The sequence below is a fragment of the Myxine glutinosa genome, chromosome 4, assembly GCF_964187855.1.
Source record: "Myxine glutinosa chromosome 4, kmMyxGlut1.1, whole genome shotgun sequence".
In the NCBI taxonomy this organism is placed as follows: domain Eukaryota; kingdom Metazoa; phylum Chordata; class Myxini; order Myxiniformes; family Myxinidae; genus Myxine; species Myxine glutinosa.
Genome location: NC_136264.1, coordinates 155,966,799 through 155,985,036, shown reverse-complemented (window position 1 = coordinate 155,985,036; position 18,238 = coordinate 155,966,799). Strand labels below are relative to the sequence as shown.

Here is an 18,238-nt window from a genome sequence, read left to right as displayed (position 1 = left end):
ACCTGAAGCCTGTATCACGCAGCGCCGCTTCCTGTGTCAGTGGGAGAGGGTATTACGAGTGATGCTTTTGAACCCTTAATTGTATCGTGAGTATCAATTGTATCAATAATGCCCTCCATGTTATTTTCACATTTGCTAAGCCTATGTTGCTTTAGGTTAGACTCAACTGCAAAAAAATTCGGAGGAATTCACACGTTTTATTGCCGGTTTGCGCCTTGGGAAGGTGTACATAAATATATACTAGCTTCAGCAGCGTTTCACGTTATCGTAGCATTTTTCCCAGGCTACTTCAAATTACAAGAAAGGTAATAACAAGAATAATGATAATAGCATAATAATAGCCGGTGAAGCCGGTGTTGTGAATGAACGTGTACGTATTATGTTGAAAAGCCAGATTTTGCTGGATCCCTTGAGAATTTCCAAGCTTTGACGCACCAAATCCCTCAATGGAGGCCGTCATCTTGCGGATGCGGAAGAATGCATAACCAATTGAAAAAAGTTCAATAGGAGTTTGTTTCACCCGTCTTTTTTTGATTCACAATCTTATGCACCTCTAATTTGTAATTAAAATACTTTAAGACCAACCTCGTTCCCCGGGCCCACACGGGCCTGGTTATCTTCAACGAAAATCGTCACCGATTACCGGAACCAATGAGATTCGAACTTTTGAAAAAATATTTCAAAAACCAAATCACTCAATGGAGGCCGCCATCTTCCGGAAGCGGAAGTATGCATAAAAAATTGCGAAAAAGTTCAATAGGAGTTTGTTTCACCCGTCTTTGTTTGATTCACAATCTTATGCACCTATAATTTGTAATTAAAATACTTTAAGACCAACCTCGTTCCCCGGGCCCACACGGGCCCTGGTTATCTTCAACGAAAATCGTTACCAATTACCGGAACCAATGAGATTCGAGCATTTGAAAAAATATTTCAAAAAAGCTTTTTACCACATTTCGGACGCTGAAAACGGCGTCAAATATTCTAAAATTGACGAATTATTTTTTAGAAATCTCGCGGCCGTAGGGAATAGTTTTTCACGGCCGGAAATATCTGAAGTTGATACGGAATTCACCGAATTAATCAAGAAGGAAATTTTATAAATTTTAATCATCCAGAATGCAAATGATGTCATTTTGAACTAGGTACGGTACCTACTACACCTACCTACTACCAACTACCTAACCTACTGATGCCATAGTGATGGGTAAAATAGTGGCAAGAGGCTTTGGCTTCGCCGGCTCATTGCGGCTTTGCAGTCGGGTACTAGTAATATTAGTTACATTAGTTACAGTACCATAATGCGAAATTATAATATAAATAATAATAATCTATCATAAAATGCAGTGTCCGTCCGTCCGTCTATGAAACCATGAAACCTAGCGTCCCTAAACTTTGTATGCATACACCTGAACCTCCAACAGATTGCAAGGATGAAAACCAGGTGTTTGGGTGTGTTATAACACCCTTTTTGAAGATGATTAACAAGGTGCTCATAGGGGGAAAAAAACCTGATGTGGAGGTGTCCCAATATGGCGGCCCACCATCTTAGTCATCCCACTGCACTTCACTGGGTTCTTAAGTCGCCATTTTGTTTCAGCCTACTCAAACGTGCCTTGCCTTGGAAACACGATCGATTGTCTTTACATAATTGAAGCATATCATCAAATATTGGATTCGGATCTGAGGATTGGATGCTGTAGACTAAATAATGTCCAAATCTGGAGTGAACTGTGACAAAAATTATCATGTCTAGCGATTGGTGAACGCTATTCAGGCTGCTTTTGCAATCCATGGCATTACAGTAGACAGAGCTCCCTCCCCTCTCCTCTCCTCCCCTCCCCTCCTCTCCTCCCCTCCTCTCCCTCACTCCTCTCCCCCATCCTCTTCCTCACTCCTCTCCCTCCCTCCTCTACTCCCCTCTCTCCTCCCCTCCTCCTCCTCCTCTCCTCCACCCCTCCTCATTCATATTCCCCCTTAGGAAGCGACTCATTGTTACCCAGCATCGCTGGGTACTTTTGCTAGTAGTACAATAATTGCCAATAAATTAAAAGAATAATGTGATCCCCCCTGACCACTGCCATAGATAGATTTTACATTCTTTTAGGCGAATATAAAACGGTAACAACCCAATCTCAGCTGACACGGACAGTCATATACACAAACTGGTGCAAAAATCCCGGAGGTTCTGACGTTCTGACGTCATCCATAAACAAGTGGTCGTCTGTCAGTGATTGACTGCTTTGCTATCACAACAAACGGGACCCGCGTTACACATAATCAAGTTTTGAGCGATGCGGGTTTCTTTTCACTTTTGCTGGGATGTGATTCGTGCATAACGGGGAGGACATGGAAATAAATACGACAAGATTATCGCGAAAAAGATAAACTTTCTGATTGATCGATTGAATAATCATCAAGGGCATTCTTCTTGAGCTATTTCTAAACCTACACACCTAGTTCATTTCGTGAGTCCTTCCTGATTAAAAAATGAAACTGACATCATAATTATTGTGAATTTGGTGGACACCAAGCATTATGCACGAATCACTTATTTTGCCACACATTGCACATTTCAAGGAATTTTAGAAAATGTAAAAAACAACACCAGGAGACATACTCGATGTCAAACATTCCATTTAATTACAATTTGAATTGAATCATCGATGTATATTTTTATTTAAAGACGATGAAATAAAAATGGACATAGTGAAAATGTAACAATATATTTCGAGAATATGCCATTTTTGGCTTGTTTACTCAACCATCGCAAATGTACGTGCATGATTTAATGTGAAAATTAGGTATTTGCTACAACATAAAACCATAGGTGTTTTTTCATTTAGTTCATTTTTGAGGGCATTTTATTTCATCTGTGTAAAAGTGTTCGCAGTATTGTAGCCATGCACATATGTATGTATATGTATATTTTCTTGGCGTGAGATCATTTTCGCCAGAGGTCTTCAAAGTTATTTCCCTTGTCATCAGGTATGCAAAACAGGCAGTTGGGTTATACATATGGGATGCAGCTCAGAGATATTGGACTGTTGTGTACTTATGGGGATGCTCTGCTGCTGATATTTATATATAACCTCCCTGGTGCTAAACTGACGGTGCAGCTTTTTCTGTCCTCAGCAATGGCTGTGTCTCTCATGGCTCGTTGGTAAATTGTAGTGGTTGGGATCACGTGTTGCTGTTGCTTTCAAACACCAAACAAATAACCCAAATCAAGGGTCACTCCCAATTTTGATAACGAAGTGATTTTGTTCGGCATTTTAATTTTTTCCAAAATCATTGTACAATTATGAGATTTGGTATAAAGTGTTCCTTCTGAGGGGATGATTGTAGAAGACATTTAATTTTGATTTTTCGCTCTAGCCATTACTGTCGGAAGCAGCACTTATCAACAGCACTGTCTCAACTTTCAATGGTAGTTATTCTTTACACCTCACAATTGCTGCAGTTAATTGGCCGAGGAAAATGGCTGCATATTATTTGATTGATGTTGCTTATGTTTCGGTGTACCGGTGTTGCAGGTATATGTTCAGTTCAAATGGATGTTCCTTTTTTTTTCTTTTTTTTCTTTTTTTTCTTTTACATCCGCCATCAGAGGTGGGTGGAGGTCATGTTTTTATCTGTCTGTCTGTGAGCAGGATATCTCAAAAAGTTATGGATGAAATTCATACAAAATTCAGTGGCCAGGTTGGGTGTATGAGAAGGATGAATTGATTAGATTTTGTTGAAGATTTGGATCTCTCTTGTGGATCTTTTTCTTGTGCTTCCCCTTCTCTCCCCATCTTGTCTACCGCTCCCCTTTTTATACACTTTGTTTGTTTGTTTGATTTGTTTGTGTGATAAATGTTAGCTCTTTCACGAGCCTCGATTATGTAAAAAAAAAAAAAAAATGTGGCTACCATAATTTTTCAAGCGATTCTTCACCATTGAGAGATAGGGCCAAAAACGATATACCGTGTAGCACAATATCTCAAGGTTGTGAACTGATTATGACAAAACCTTGTGGTCAAGTTGAATAGGTGACAAGAATAAGCTGATTCTACTCAGCCTTTCAGTGCGATACAAAACCAACATTTCAGCTTGGCGGAGGTCTGCATTCTACCAAGTGCCGTTGTAGCTCATTTTATTTTCTGCTGCCTGATCACTCCCTAATTTAAAAATGAAAATATTTTCGTTCAATATGCTTGTGCAATTATGAAACTTGTATTAAAGTGTTCTTTCTGAGGAGCCGATTGGAGAATGCATTTTATTTTATTTTATTAGTTCAACCGTTCAAGTTATTGACAGGAAATGATGCTCCAATGGCTGCATATGTATCGCCACAACAACCACCTAATGCTTCTCTCAACGATGTACTGTCCATCCAATAATGATGTCTCCATATATACCTCAATTTCCACGAACATGGATAAACTTATAACCATGCAACCAAACTATCAGAGGGCAGTGGGAGCAGATGATCGAGAGGCGTATTTGGGCATGCGAAACATGTACATCATTTGTGCCACGTTCAACTGTCACCATGCCAGCTGACTGGGTGTTAGCTCTTCAACAACGAGTCATGACATTACAGAAAATACCTTCTGTGTCCTCATTTGTTTACCAATTGGTAAACTTCCAAACCCCGATTTTCTGTAACTGGTACGTTCTCTGGACTGTACTTGTTAATGACTAGCTTTACATTCAACCTCCTCTATTCCTCTGCCCATCTTGGCTCCACGGACCACTTTCTTGTCAAAGCCCATGTCTGTCCGCCATTGAGAGAGCAACCTCATTACCACAGAATATGGCTCTTAGCATAGGCCAACTATCATGGACTGGAGTCTGCCCTCTCACAAAAGGATTGGGCTGCTATCGCCACAGCTTTTGCTTGGGAATACTTCCAGTAAGGTTTACTCTCTCATGCACCAGCTTATCCCATCACCTCTGTGATGTTGTTATCCATCCTCTCAGCCCTGGTAAACTGAATCCTGTGATTAAGTCGTTGAGGTCAAGCAGCTCTTTCTTATCATGGAAGGTTAACCAGATTAATGACACCTTTAGGTTGTGCTGTAAGGTATGCAACGAGTACGTGTTCATCCTGAGGCAAGCCTCCTGAGAAAATATAATCTTGCAAATTTCAAGGCTGAACTCTCCAACCAGCCTCCTTCATAAAAGTTATGGTGCGTTGTTAAGTCCTTTTCTGGTGTATTCCCACTCCTCCATGCTTTTCCTCACCCCAAACGGCATCACCGCAGAATCTGCTCGATATTAGGCTCAGCTCGATGTTTGCCTCCATCTCGTATACCCAACCCACCCTGCTCTGTCCCTATTGTATCCCCTCATACCCACTGCCTTCTCAACAGAGAATGTTCTCTCTAGCCTCGACCCTGCGTTGCTCGGTTACAGGTGGCATCAGTGCCCCATCTTCTCAAATCCTGCACTGCTGTTCTTGTTCCTCCCTTGTCTGCATTTTGTAGTCTGTCCTTTTCCGTTGTCTGTATCCCATCTGCCTGGAAGATGGCAACATACCTCCCTCCCATTCATAATAAGGGTGCAAAAACAGATTCTATCAACCACAGACCAGTACGTTTCCTTCTAATTCTAAGCAAATAAATCGATCATTGATGGTGACATTGTCGGTCCCCTTTTCAAAAAACCTCATTTGTGACCGTGACCATCAGTTTGGATTCCGTCCCAGCACTCGACTCTGGAAATGTTTGAAGATCATCAAGTAGATGGCTAGAATGGGATGACCATAAAGTAGAAAGTGATCAACCAAGTGGCTCAAAATTGTTCCATGGCTATGGCTTTGGCATTAAATGTAGTCTGGCATCCTGCTATGTTTGCCAATGTCACCACACATGATTGAATAGAACAGTCTTCATAACTAGCTTTCTGACTTAATAACGCCACTCGTGCACAGTCAACAGATTGCTATCTGTGGAAGCCTATCCTCTCCTTCTCTCCTCTCTCACAGTGTTTTTTCGATTGCCCCAAAGCAGTCTTGGACCCCATCTACATTTATGACCTCCCCAATGCTTGGGACAATGCTCTTCTTTGAGTCGTTCACTGCACATTCTTGTACAGTATACCACTGACAGGCAGACAGCAGCTGCATCACTCTCTGCTGATCTGGTTTTTATTGTTGATGCTCCTTCAAATGGAACATGTCTTTTAATGTTGGAAAATCTTGTAGTTACCACTGCCGCTGAAGATGGACGGAGGTTATGTTTTCACGCCTGTCTGTTTTTCTGTGAGCAGGATATCTCAAAAAGTTGTGCACAGATTCGGATGACATTTGGTGGACAGGTTGGGTGTGTAACAAGGACAAATTTGTTTGATTCGGGTGAAGATCTGCCTAGGGACACCAGAGTATTTTTATGCCTCCGCCCCTTAAGGTGGCCAGAGGCATTATGTTTTTGGGTTGTCAGTCTGTCCATACGGGCTAAACCTAGTTTTTCTCAGCAACCACATGTCCAAATGAGATGAAACTTTCAGGGTAGGAGCGACACTCATGTGGAATGTTTATATGATAATTGTGATGTCATAGGTCATGTGGTATTGGCAGCCATCTTGGATTAAACGCAAGTAATTAAAAAATTGTTCCTTGAAAATCGCTGAATGGAAAAATTTGAAACTTGTCACATTGTCGAGTACTCCTAATGGGCAACAAAAGCATGATAATTGATGACATTATCAGTGAAGTGGTATACCAGCCATAAATGTTTTAATTGAATGCCTTATTCTAAAAATCTGAAATAACATGCATATTCTCCTTCTTCCTTTTGCTTTGATTATTTACCTGTTGATTTTTGTCTTTTTGCACTTGTTTTTTTGTACTCTGTCAAAGCGTCTTTGGGCTTCTTGAAAAGCGCTATATAAAATAAATGTATTTTTATTATTATATTATCGATGATCCATTTGTATTGAAATATTACATTTATGACATTGTCGGTCACATGATTTGGCAGCCATATTGGATTTAGCCTAAAGCTTTAAAACAAACATCTCCCAAACCACTGAAGCGATTCACTCAAAACTTTACGTGTCATCGACTGGGCATGGCGATTAAAAGTTGATCATGAAAACATAATCGGTCCAATTGTGTGGCAGCCATATTGGATTGAGGGAAAAGATTAAATAATTATATCTCAGAAACTGCTTACCCAATCAATGCGAAATTCTACAACTATCATCTAACACTATTGTTGTGGCAGAGTATAGCAGAAAAGACAAGTAGGCCTTTAGGTCGGCTTTAATCAACACAATGGTGGCCAGGTGCACAAGAAGAGGCCTAAGCAGGGCTTGAAGTCCTTAAGAGGGAACGTAGCATGGAGCGGGTCGTAGGCAGCCCGCATGTCATCGGCTGACCCGATTTTTTACAGTAACGATCCCAGAACACAGGAAGTGAGAGACACAGGAAGTGAGGGACACAGGAAGTGAGGGACACAGGAAGTGAGGCATCAAGAAAACTGGAATTATGTCAACTATTGCTGCATATAGTTTGAAAATGATACCGCAGGTCACGTGGTTTGGCAGCCATCTTGGATAGAAAAACAAACCTTATCCGATCAACACGAAACAAACCTGATCACCTTCCCATACATGTGTAGTGCGTACATTTTAATGTCACATGTCACGTGGTTTGGCAGCCATATTAGCTTGAAAGCCGATATTTAAAAAACCCCATCTCTGAAACCGCTTCACCAATCAATGTGAAACCTGTCATGTCTGGTAAAAATGTGATACTTGAGAACAGCTGAAGGGATTTAAATCAAACTTGTTTATTTATTTTAGGACAGTGAACGAGATCATCTACCTGTTGGCATGGGCTACGGGGAGGCATATTGGCGATGCAGTGGAATTGCTCAAGTTACTATTACTAAAGTGATTCTTCACCATTTAGAGATGGGGACCAAAATGATATATACCATGATATTTCAAAAAAAATTGGATGGGTTATGACAAAACTTGGTGGACGAGTTGGGTGGATGACGAGAACAAGTCGATTCGATTTTGGTTAAGATTGCGATGCAGATCTGGCCTATCAATGCAATACAAAACGTAAACTGTTCAGCCTGGAGGAGGTATGCGCTCCACCGATAGTCAGGTTCACTATGTTAACAAATATAATTTCGTTCAAAATTTTGGTAGATTAGCAAAACTATACATTTTTGGAATATTCAGAGCATGAGGAATCCAAAAATTAATGTTTACATTTGCGTAGACACCTTTGCGAAAATGACACTCAGGACAGTGATGAAGATACAGGTTCACTATGTTAACAAATATAATTTCTTTCAAAATTTTGGGATTAGCAAACCTGTACATTTTTGGAATCTTCAGAGCATGGAGAATCTGAAAATCAATGTTGGCATTTGCACAGACACCTGCATGGCCGCCATTTTGGATTTTGAAAATGGCCGCCATAAAATACATATTTTGCGCGATCTCGGCTTCTAGTCAACCTAGAGACTTAATTAAATATGCTAATCCTATGTTTTCTGGGTCAAGGAATCCAATAAAGGCCTCAAAATAGTGCTCAGGATTATAGAAAAGCAACAAACAAAGGTAGTTGAAAACCATTGTCTTTATATTTGTGATATAACTGTATTACATAATACATGATATTGCAAGTCCTTTGAAGTTATAGGTTGTTATAGGAAGTTATAGGTAGTATCAGATTGAACTATAAGTCCTATACACAGGATCTACGAGGTCTATACCGTTCAGGAATATGCTTTTACAGATCTTCATCACGGTCCTGAGTGTCATTTTCGCAAAGGTGTCTACGCAAATGTAAACATTAATTTTTGGATTCCTCATGCTCTGAATATTCCAAAAATGTATAGTTTTGCTAATCTACCAAAATTTTGAACGAAAAAACATAGTGAACCTGACTACGAGTGCTGTTCTGGTTTCACCCTATCACTAAGGTGGCAGGCTGACCTAGAAATATGCACATTCACCTCCAAGCTCTTTAGCCTGGATTCCAATGCTGACCCAGCTATAACCTGTCAACCTGGTGTTTCACAGGCAGGGTGATTCATCAATGTGTGTGCGGTCCCTCGGATGGACATTAAACTGGGTATCCCATCTGCCAGTAGTTGTAGTAGTTTGTGGATGTTAAAGATCGCACGGTGTCCTTCGCAAAGAGTAGGCGAGCTATCAACGGCACCATTGCCAAATTTGAAATTCTTTCCCGAACCTACAGGGGGCACCATCAGTGGGACAGCTGTACTCACGGTAATGATGCAACCAGCAGCCGTTGGCTGCATATAACATGAACGAATGATCCTGTCACTCCAGGGGTTGTCAAACAAACCTACCTATCTATTTATGTGGTTGGGCATGAGAAGAGATTGTCACTTGAAATTTTAGGCTTCACCATCAGCCATGGCCTCTCATGCACTGATTAAATCGTAAAGTTGACATCCGAACCCAGCTGTAAACGGAGGGCATCCTGCATCGTGCCAAGTAACATCTTGTTTTCAAGATTATTTGAATACCCCATGATCGGGACAGGTCCCTCTGTCTTCTCCAGCCTCCTTTCTGGTCTTGCACCCTCTGCTCCTTCCATATTTTGTCCCCCTCCCAAGTTTCTGCAGGGCACACAAAAGTCCACCATCAACTCCATTCTGGTTAAAGTACCTGAATGCAGGATCACTGCCCACGTCCACTCATTTTCTCCTCTTTTCTTGCACCTGTGTAACCAGCTTCGACATGCTCTTCAATCTTATTCTTCCTTCCAGATCTTCAAGACAGTCGTTCACCACCATCTCAGATCGTCTCCAATCCAAAACCATCATCTTTTCTACCCTCATTACCCCCCTCCTCCCACCCCCTGCTTCCTCCTCACCCCAATCCCTCTTCCAAATATTCATAACCTCAAAGGCCTTTGTCCATGCCTTGATGGCAAACAAAGCACTGTCCTATCCCCAATTGGTGGAGCTCTTGCATCACATATATCTCGTGGATTTTGTGGAATCTAAAGCTCTTGACATTATTGGCATCCCATGTACTAAGGCGGAAGCACAAAGCCTGTTGCCCTCACATGAGATGTAGGTTGGAGCACTCTTTTTTTTTTAAATTGCTTGTCCTCTGTTTTAGCTCCTTCTGTTCTCTCTGCCCTCCAACCTCCCCCCCCTTCCCCTCATCCCCAGAGTAGATGCATTATTTTCTTCCAGTCATCACTGCTGGTTAAACTCTCAAAATCGGTTTTTCCTACCACCTCTGCTTTTCTATTCCTCTTTTCTCCCGTTTGTGGAAAACCTTCCACAAATGTTTCATTTGCACTCCTCCTTTCAGAAATGAAGCTGCTGGCATGCACCATCTTCCCTTGTCATCCCCTGCCCCCACCCTCTGTTATTTTCTCCTCCCATTAACCCTGACTAACCCAACCTTAATTCTCTTTCTGTCTGTGTCTTTCTCTTTTGAAGTTTGTTCATCCCATTGCTTGAGTCCAAATATGGCCTCGCTGCCTGTTTATTGTCTTTTTACACTGCCTCCTCACTCATCCATGAACCTCAATCTTGTGTGGAAAAACATGGCGCCTTGAAGATGACATTTGAATGACGCTATTGTGGGGTGAAGACTCGTCGAAAGATTAGCTTTTGTGTGTCTTTCTACAAGCCCAATAAAGCCGATTCTTGATAAGCTGCTTTATTATGACGAGTGAAGCCTGAAAGTTATTTTCTGTCCTGTAAGTATAATTTGTGCTTTCATAATAATAATAATAATACATTTATTTTATATAGCGCTTTTCAAGAAGCCCAAAGACGCTTTATGTACCCTTTCCTCAGATATTTCAGGTACACCTAACGCTTTTCAGGTCTTACTGGTGCAGTTCTTCGTTTCAAGTCATCGCCGAGCATCCTTTTGGTCTTTGACTTGTGCAGCCTTCACTTTTGGCACAAAGTTCAACTCACCTGGCAAAGAATCTGTGTTGCATTGTAGTTGTTTTGAATTTGATTTGTGGATGCTGATTGTGGCTTTGTCCTCGCAAGGTCATCACCAAGGATCTTCCCTAGGAATGATTAATTTGTCCGATTGTGGATCATTTCTGTTTTAGATGTTCTTATTCGGTGTGGTGGCATTTGCTTGTTAAGGAATTGGGAATCAAGGCTTTCTTTAGTATTCTTCTCACTCTTGTTCATTTTTGGGGCATCTTTTGTTTTTATCTGAGCTTTGTTTGCTCGCAAGTGTCAGCTGAGCTATGGGCAGTCGTGCAAGCATTTCTGCGCAATGATATTAAAGTTTGCCACCAAGATGTTCATGATGAGCAGCTTACAGAACCAAACTTGACGTGCCGTTCCTCTTGGTAAGGGATTTATGGGTGGATCTCCCATCTGTTTTCCCATTACCTCAAGCTGCACATTATGTCACGAGTGTAATGAAACAATGACACTTGAAACGTCATTCAAGCTAGAACATGGTACACCCCCCTAAGGGCTTCAGGCCTTTACCTTTGCCTGCTGAACGCATCTCAGTTCTCTCCAGCTAGCTATATGAACACAGAGGAAGTGGACCCTTGATTTAAACCATATATTCAGCTCTCATAGTATTCTCGTCATGATTTCTGCACGGAAATGTAGTCATACATAGCAATAACTCAAGTCGGAGATTTCTAGCACATTAATTCTTGTACGCCTATCTGTCCTTCCTGCGTGACTTTACCTGAATAGCTACTCTGTATGTATGTATGTATGTATGTATGTTGTGGTAGAACTGTGGTTGTATAACATGAAATACCTTGCAGCCACAAGCATCTTTGGTGAAATCATGCGCACTCACAAACGAGCCGAGTCTCTGTGTGTGTTGCTCTTGCCTAAATGCACCTTTCTCTCGATTACTCTTCAATACAAAAAGAAGCATAAAAGTTTAAAGCATTCCTTAAATTGTTTATCCTTTGAACAGCATTTCAGTTTGCTGTGCAACCTCAGGTGCGAATTGATATGGCATTGGAGTTCATATCAATAGCATGGCATTGAGCTTCGCAAGTCGTAATGTGGCATTGCAGTCGAGCTCAAGAGCCTTGTTGGAAGTTGAGTTGAATAATTTATTCCTTTGCACAATATAAACAGAATATTGTATATATATATATATATATATATAAATATATAAATAAACACACATTATCTTGCACTTTCTTCCTTCATGCATGCAGACATAGTTTTTCTATCTGTTGTTCAAAGCTCAAGGGGGAGTAATAAATATTGCTGAGTTGGTGGGGTTTTAGGAAGGAAGGGGTGATGGGGTCGGATACATGGGGGTCAAGCAGTAGGATGGGAAATCCATCGGTACATAGATATATACTGTCGATGAACGCTGACGAGCAGAAATCATGGAGGGAGAAATGCGCCGTGGACGGACGGGCATCACTTTGTGGGAGCAGAAAGGAGCACGCTTGTAAGTTATCCAAAACCTTTTGATGCGTGACCTACAATCAGAAATGCTGGACACTAATTTACAGATTTATTAAGGCAAAGCCATTTTTGTTCCACTGTTATTTTTTCAATCCTTGCTGAAGTAATGCAAACAATATTAATCATTTTCATAACTGGATTTGTGTTATTTGTACAAAGTCATTTAAATATTCAGTTCTTGATTTGAGCTAGTCGGAGGCCACAAGTGCAGTTTGGGAAGGAGGATTGCTCTCATTGAAGGACGTCCCTAGGATTATGCCAAAAAAAAAATTCTCTTATTATTTATTTTTGCACGTGTTTTACAGATCGAGTGAATCGGAAGCAACAGCTCGTATATGGCTTGGTGATAAATTGTCCCATCTGATTCGGAATCTGGTTATTTTTAGTCATTTGGTGAGGTATAGAGAGAAAGGAAAGGTCATCTAGCAACAGTTCAGTGCACACTGTACCGACTAGGCCTCAGATGCACAAAGTAGGCCCATCCATTCCCTCGTTCCCCCCTGTGGGCATGTACTGTGTGGTATGGTCCGACTGATGGCTTGCTTGCATTGGCTCTTTGGCTGTACCGGGTGTGATGGTTGCTGCACTGCTGCGATGGTGGAAATAGCTAACATGGAGGCCTATGTACTGGAGGATCTTTTGGAGGTGAGATCCCTGGCGTGTTGCCTTGGGATGGGTATGTGTATATACCATGGTTGAAAGCCTTTCGTTGCCTTTTACTCTTCTATTGACTAACTGTACTTGCTTTTCTGCCGATCATTTCCTCTGCTTCAGTTTGTCTCTGTATGTTTGTCAATGACAGTGTTATTCGTGTACACTTGTGTTTTGAGAGAATAATAGACGAGTAATCATTAGAAGTCTGCTTGTCTGCTTTATCCTCTCGAGAGAAAGCTGATCCTTTATTCCTTTGCCAGCTGTTACTCCTGCCTGCTATTCAATGTGGGTAGAATCGTGGGTGAGAGCTCATTTTGGAAGCACATTATTGGGGGCTTTAAGTTTGTGTTTACGAAATTTTGAGACTGGCTTCTTTTGGGAGGAAATATTGGTGCCGGATGGGGCCAGTAGGGTGGGAGTAGGGAGGGGGTCGTTATGGTGGGGATGAGGGGTGGGGGTCAGATTTGTGCATGCAATTAGGCTATTTTGAAATACTGTTGAAGATCAAATACATTTTGCTGAAGAATGCATTTCCGAATTCCACACGCAGAGGTGCGTACTGTTGGATTTGGTAAATGGGTAATGAAGAAGAGCTCATGGGAATGTTTTTATTTTATGACATTTTTTTAGCGCGAATGGCATTTAAGAAATGATGTTCGATTATTTTATTTTAACTTCAGAACGGGTGGGGCCCATTTGTAGTAGCCTTGCACAAATACAAATGACTCAGAGAGAGAGAGAGACAGACAGAGAGAGAGAGAACTTGTCCTGAGGCTGCATAGTGTTGGGAGTGTCCAGGAAGGATGCGGCTGCTGTTGCTGCTTGAGCCAAGTCTTGCTGTGGCATGGCAGCATAGCATTCTCATAGCCTGGAAATTCCTTTCTACGTTTGGGAATAGAGAGTGAAGGGAGATGGGTGGTGAGAGAGGGGTGTTGAGAGAGATGTGGGAGGAAGAGAGAGAGAGAGAGGTGGGGGAAGAGAGAGAGGTGGGGAAGAGAGAGAGGTGGGAACAGAGAGAGAGAGGTGGGGAAGAGAGAGAGAGGTGGGGAAGAGAGAGAGGTGGGGGAAGAGAGAGAGGTGGGGGAAGAGAGAGAGGTGGGGAACAGAGAGAGAGAGGGTGGGGAACAGAGAGAGAGAGGTGGGGGAAGAGAGAGAGAGGTGGGGGAAGAGAGAGAGGTGGGGGAAGAGAGAGAGAGGTGGGAAGAGAGAGAGGTGGGGAACAGAGAGAGAGAGGTGGGGGAAGAGAGAGAGAGGTGGGGAGAGAGAGAGGTGGGGGAAGAGAGAGAGGTGGGGGAAGAGAGAGAGGTGGGGAACAGAGAGAGAGAGGTGGGGAACAGAGAGAGAGAGGTGGGGGAAGAGAGAGAGAGGTGGGGAAGAGAGAGAGGTGGGGAACAGAGAGAGAGAGGTGGGGGAAGAGAGAGAGAGGTGGGGAAGAGAGAGAGGTGGGGGAAGAGAGAGAGGTGGGGGAAGAGAGAGAGGTGGGGGAAGAGAGAGAGGTGGGGGAAGAGAGAGAGGTGGGGAACAGAGAGAGAGAGGTGGGGAACAGAGAGAGAGAGGTGGGGAACAGAGAGAGAGAGGTGGGGGAAGAGAGAGAGAGGTGGGGGAAGAGAGAGAGGTGGGGAAGAGAGAGAGGTGGGGGAAGAGAGAGAGTGGGGGAAGAGAGAGAGGTGGGGAAGAGAGAGAGGTGGGGGAAGAGAGAGAGGTGGGGGAAGAGAGAGAGGTGGGGGGAAGAGAGAGAGATGGGGGAAGAGAGAGAGGTGGGGGAAGAGAGAGAGGTGGGGAAGAGAGAGAGGTGGGGAAGAGAGAGAGGTGGGGAAGAGAGAGAGGTGGGGGAAGAGAGAGAGGTGGGGGAAGAGAGAGAGAGAGTGGGGGAAGAGAGAGAGAGGTGGGGGAAGAGAGAGAGGTGGGGGAAGAGAGAGAGAGGTGGGGGAAGAGAGAGAGGTGGGGGAAGAGAGAGAGGTGGGGAAAGAGAGAGAGAGAGAAGTGGGGGGAAGAGAGAGAGAGAGAGAGAGAAGTGGGGGAAGAGAGAGAGATGGGGGAAAGAGAGAGAGAGAGAGAGAGGTGGGGAAAGAGAGAGAGAGAGAAGTGGGGGAAGAGAGAGAGATGGGGGAAGAGAGAGAGATGGGGGAAGAGAGAGAGATGGGGGAAGAGAGAGAGATGGGGGAAGAGAGAGAGATGGGGGAAGAGAGAGAGATGGGGGAAGAGAGAGAGGTGTGGGGGAAGAGAGAGAGGTGTGGGGGAAGAGAGAGGTGTGGGGGAAGAGAGAGAGAGAGAGAGAAGTAGGGGAAGAGAGAGAGTAGATATATACAGTGCATTCAGAAGTATTCAGACCCCTTCACTTTTTTCACATTTTGTTATGTTGCAGCCTTATACTGAAATAGTTTAAATTCATTTTTTCCCCTCATCAATCTACACTCAATACCCCATGATGACAAAGGGAAAACAGGATTTTAGAAAGTTTTGCAAAATTTATTAAAAAGAAAAAACTGAAATATCACATTGACATAAGTATTCAGACCTTTTGCTATGACACTTGAAATTTAGCTCAGGTGCCCCCCATTTCTCTTGATCATCTTTGAGATGTTTCTACACCTTGATTGGAGTCCACCTGTGGTAAATTCGATTGATTGGACATTATTTGGAAAGACACACACCTGTCTATAGAAGGTCTCACAGCTGACAATGCTTATCAGAGCAAAAACCAAACCATGAGGTCGAAGGAACTGCCTGCCCAGCTCAGACAGGATTGTGTGGAGGCACAGATTTGGGGAAGCCGACAAAAAATTTCTGCTGCATTGAAGGTTCCCAAGAGCACAGTGGCCTCCATAATTCTTAAATGGAAGAAATTTGGGACAACCAGGACTCTTCCGAGAGCTGGCCGCCCGGCCAAACTGAGCAATCGGGTGAGAAGGGCCTTGGTAAGAGAGGTGACCAATAACCCGATGGTCACTGGCTGAGCTCCAGAGATCCTGTGTGGAGATGGGAGAAACTTCCAGAAGGACAACCATCACTGCAACACTCAACCGATCTTGGCTTTATGGCAAAGTGGCCAGACGGAAGCCTCTCCTCAGTGAAAGACACATGAAAGCCCGCTTGGAGTTTGCAAAAAAGCACCTAAAGGACTCTCAGACTGTGAGAAACAAGATTCTGTGTTTGTATGTATATATATATATATATATATATAGATATATATATATATGTATGTATATATATATATATATATTATATATATATATATATATATATATATATATATATATATATATATATATATATATATATATATAATATATATATATATATATATATATATATATATATATATATATATATATATATATATATATATATATATATATATATATATATATATATATATATATATATATACAGTGGAACCTTGACTTACGAGTTTAATTCGTTCCGTGACCGAGCTCGTAACTCAAATTGCTCGTATCTCAAATCAAATTTCCCCATTGAAATGCTATTAATCCGTTCCAGCCCGCCAAAAACCACACCAATTTTTTTTAAATATACAGTATATATAAAAATATCTCGCGCTTTATATTTCACCTGTATGCAGCATACAAGTTGGCAGGATGGCCTGGACTGGAGGTACGCACACTTGACTCTAAAGTCTAAACTGTCCAGCCTGGATTTGAATCCCGACCCAGCTATAACCTGTCATGGGTGAATCACAGGCAGGATGATTCATCAATGTGTGTACCGCTAAACTGGGCGCCCCGTTTGCGTCCCATTAGTTGTTGGATGTTAAGGATCTCACCGTGTTTTCCACAAAGAGAAGGCGAGCTATCGCCGGCATTCTGAACAAGTTGTGGCCTGGCATGCTCTTCTCCTCTGCCGTTATATACGTCCTCCTCGACACCTCGCTCATGTTTTTCGACGATTGCGTGTTTTATATCCAAGCACATCATCCTCTTCTTCTTCTCAGCACTGCACTTGCCACTCACTTTCTTAGGCCCCATGGTTAAAACGAAGAAATTTTCCGAAATAACCAAAATGCGAAAAAAAAAATGCAGCGCTGTACGACAGAGATACGTACTGTACGTGCACGGCAAGATAACCACGTGACCAGAACCCACCTGGTGGCGTGAACTCGAAATAACCAAAATGCGAAAAAAAAAATGCAGCGCTATACGACAGAGATACGTACTGTACGTGCACGGCAAGATAACCACGTGACCAGAACCCACCTGGCGGCGTGAACTCGAAATAACCAAAATGCGAGAAAAAAAAAATGCAGCGCTATACGACAGAGATACGTACTGTACGTGCACGGCAAGATAACCACGTGACCAGAACCCACCTGGCGGCGTGAACTCGAAATAACCAAAATGCGAAAAAAAAATGCAGCGCTATACGACAGAGATACGTACTGTACGTGCACGGCAAGATAACCACGTGACCAGAACCCACCTGGCGGCGTGAACTCGAAATAACCAAAATGCGAAAAAAAAAATGCAGCGCTACGACAGAGATACGTACTGTACGTGCACGGCAAGATAACCACGTGACCAGAACCCACCTGGCGGCGTGAACTCGAAATAACCAAAATGCGGAAAAAAAAAATGCAGCGCTATACGACAGAGATACGTACTGTACGTGCACGGCAAGATAACCACGTGACCAGAACCCACCTGGCGGCGTGAACTCGAAATAACCAAAATGCGAGAAAAAAAATGCAGCGCTATACGACAGAGATACGTACTGTACGTGCACGGCAAGATAACCACGTGACCAGAACCCACCTGGCGGCGTGAACTCGAAATAACCAAAATGCGGAAAAAAAATGCAGCGCTATACGACAGAGATACGTACTGTACGTGCACGGCAAGATAACCACGTGACCAGAACCCACCTGGCGGCGTGAACTCGAAATAACCAAAATGCGAAAAAAAAAATGCAGCGCTATACGACAGAGATACGTACTGTACGTGCACGGCAAGATAACCACGTGACCGGAACCCACCTGGCGGCGTAAACTCAAAATAACCGAAATGCGAAAACTAAAATGCAGCGCTATACGACAGAGATACTGTACTTGAACGGCAAGATAACCACGTGACCGGGTGGCGAAAGCTCGTAACTCGGATCTCGGCTCGCATCTCAAAGCAATAAACCGGCGGAGCGACGGCTCGTAT

General features: G+C 42.8%; 1 protein-coding gene across 4 annotated transcripts in view; it reads left to right on the top strand.

Annotated features, from left to right (window-relative positions):
• LOC137425439 (ankyrin repeat domain-containing protein 17) overlaps positions 1 to 18,238 on the top strand; it is a 221,706-nt gene that overhangs the window by 39,102 nt on the left and 164,366 nt on the right. For 2 of the 4 annotated variants that reach the window (XM_068113877.2, XM_068113876.2), the window contains exon 1: positions 12,942 to 13,067. The exons of the other annotated variants lie outside the window; for them this stretch is intronic. In XM_068113877.2, coding sequence (XP_067969978.2) covers positions 12,945 to 13,067 — 123 coding nt within the window. In that variant the 5' untranslated portion in view covers positions 12,942 to 12,944. Of the gene's footprint in view, positions 1 to 12,941; positions 13,068 to 18,238 lie in introns of those variants that run through there. 4 annotated transcript variants of the gene reach the window in all.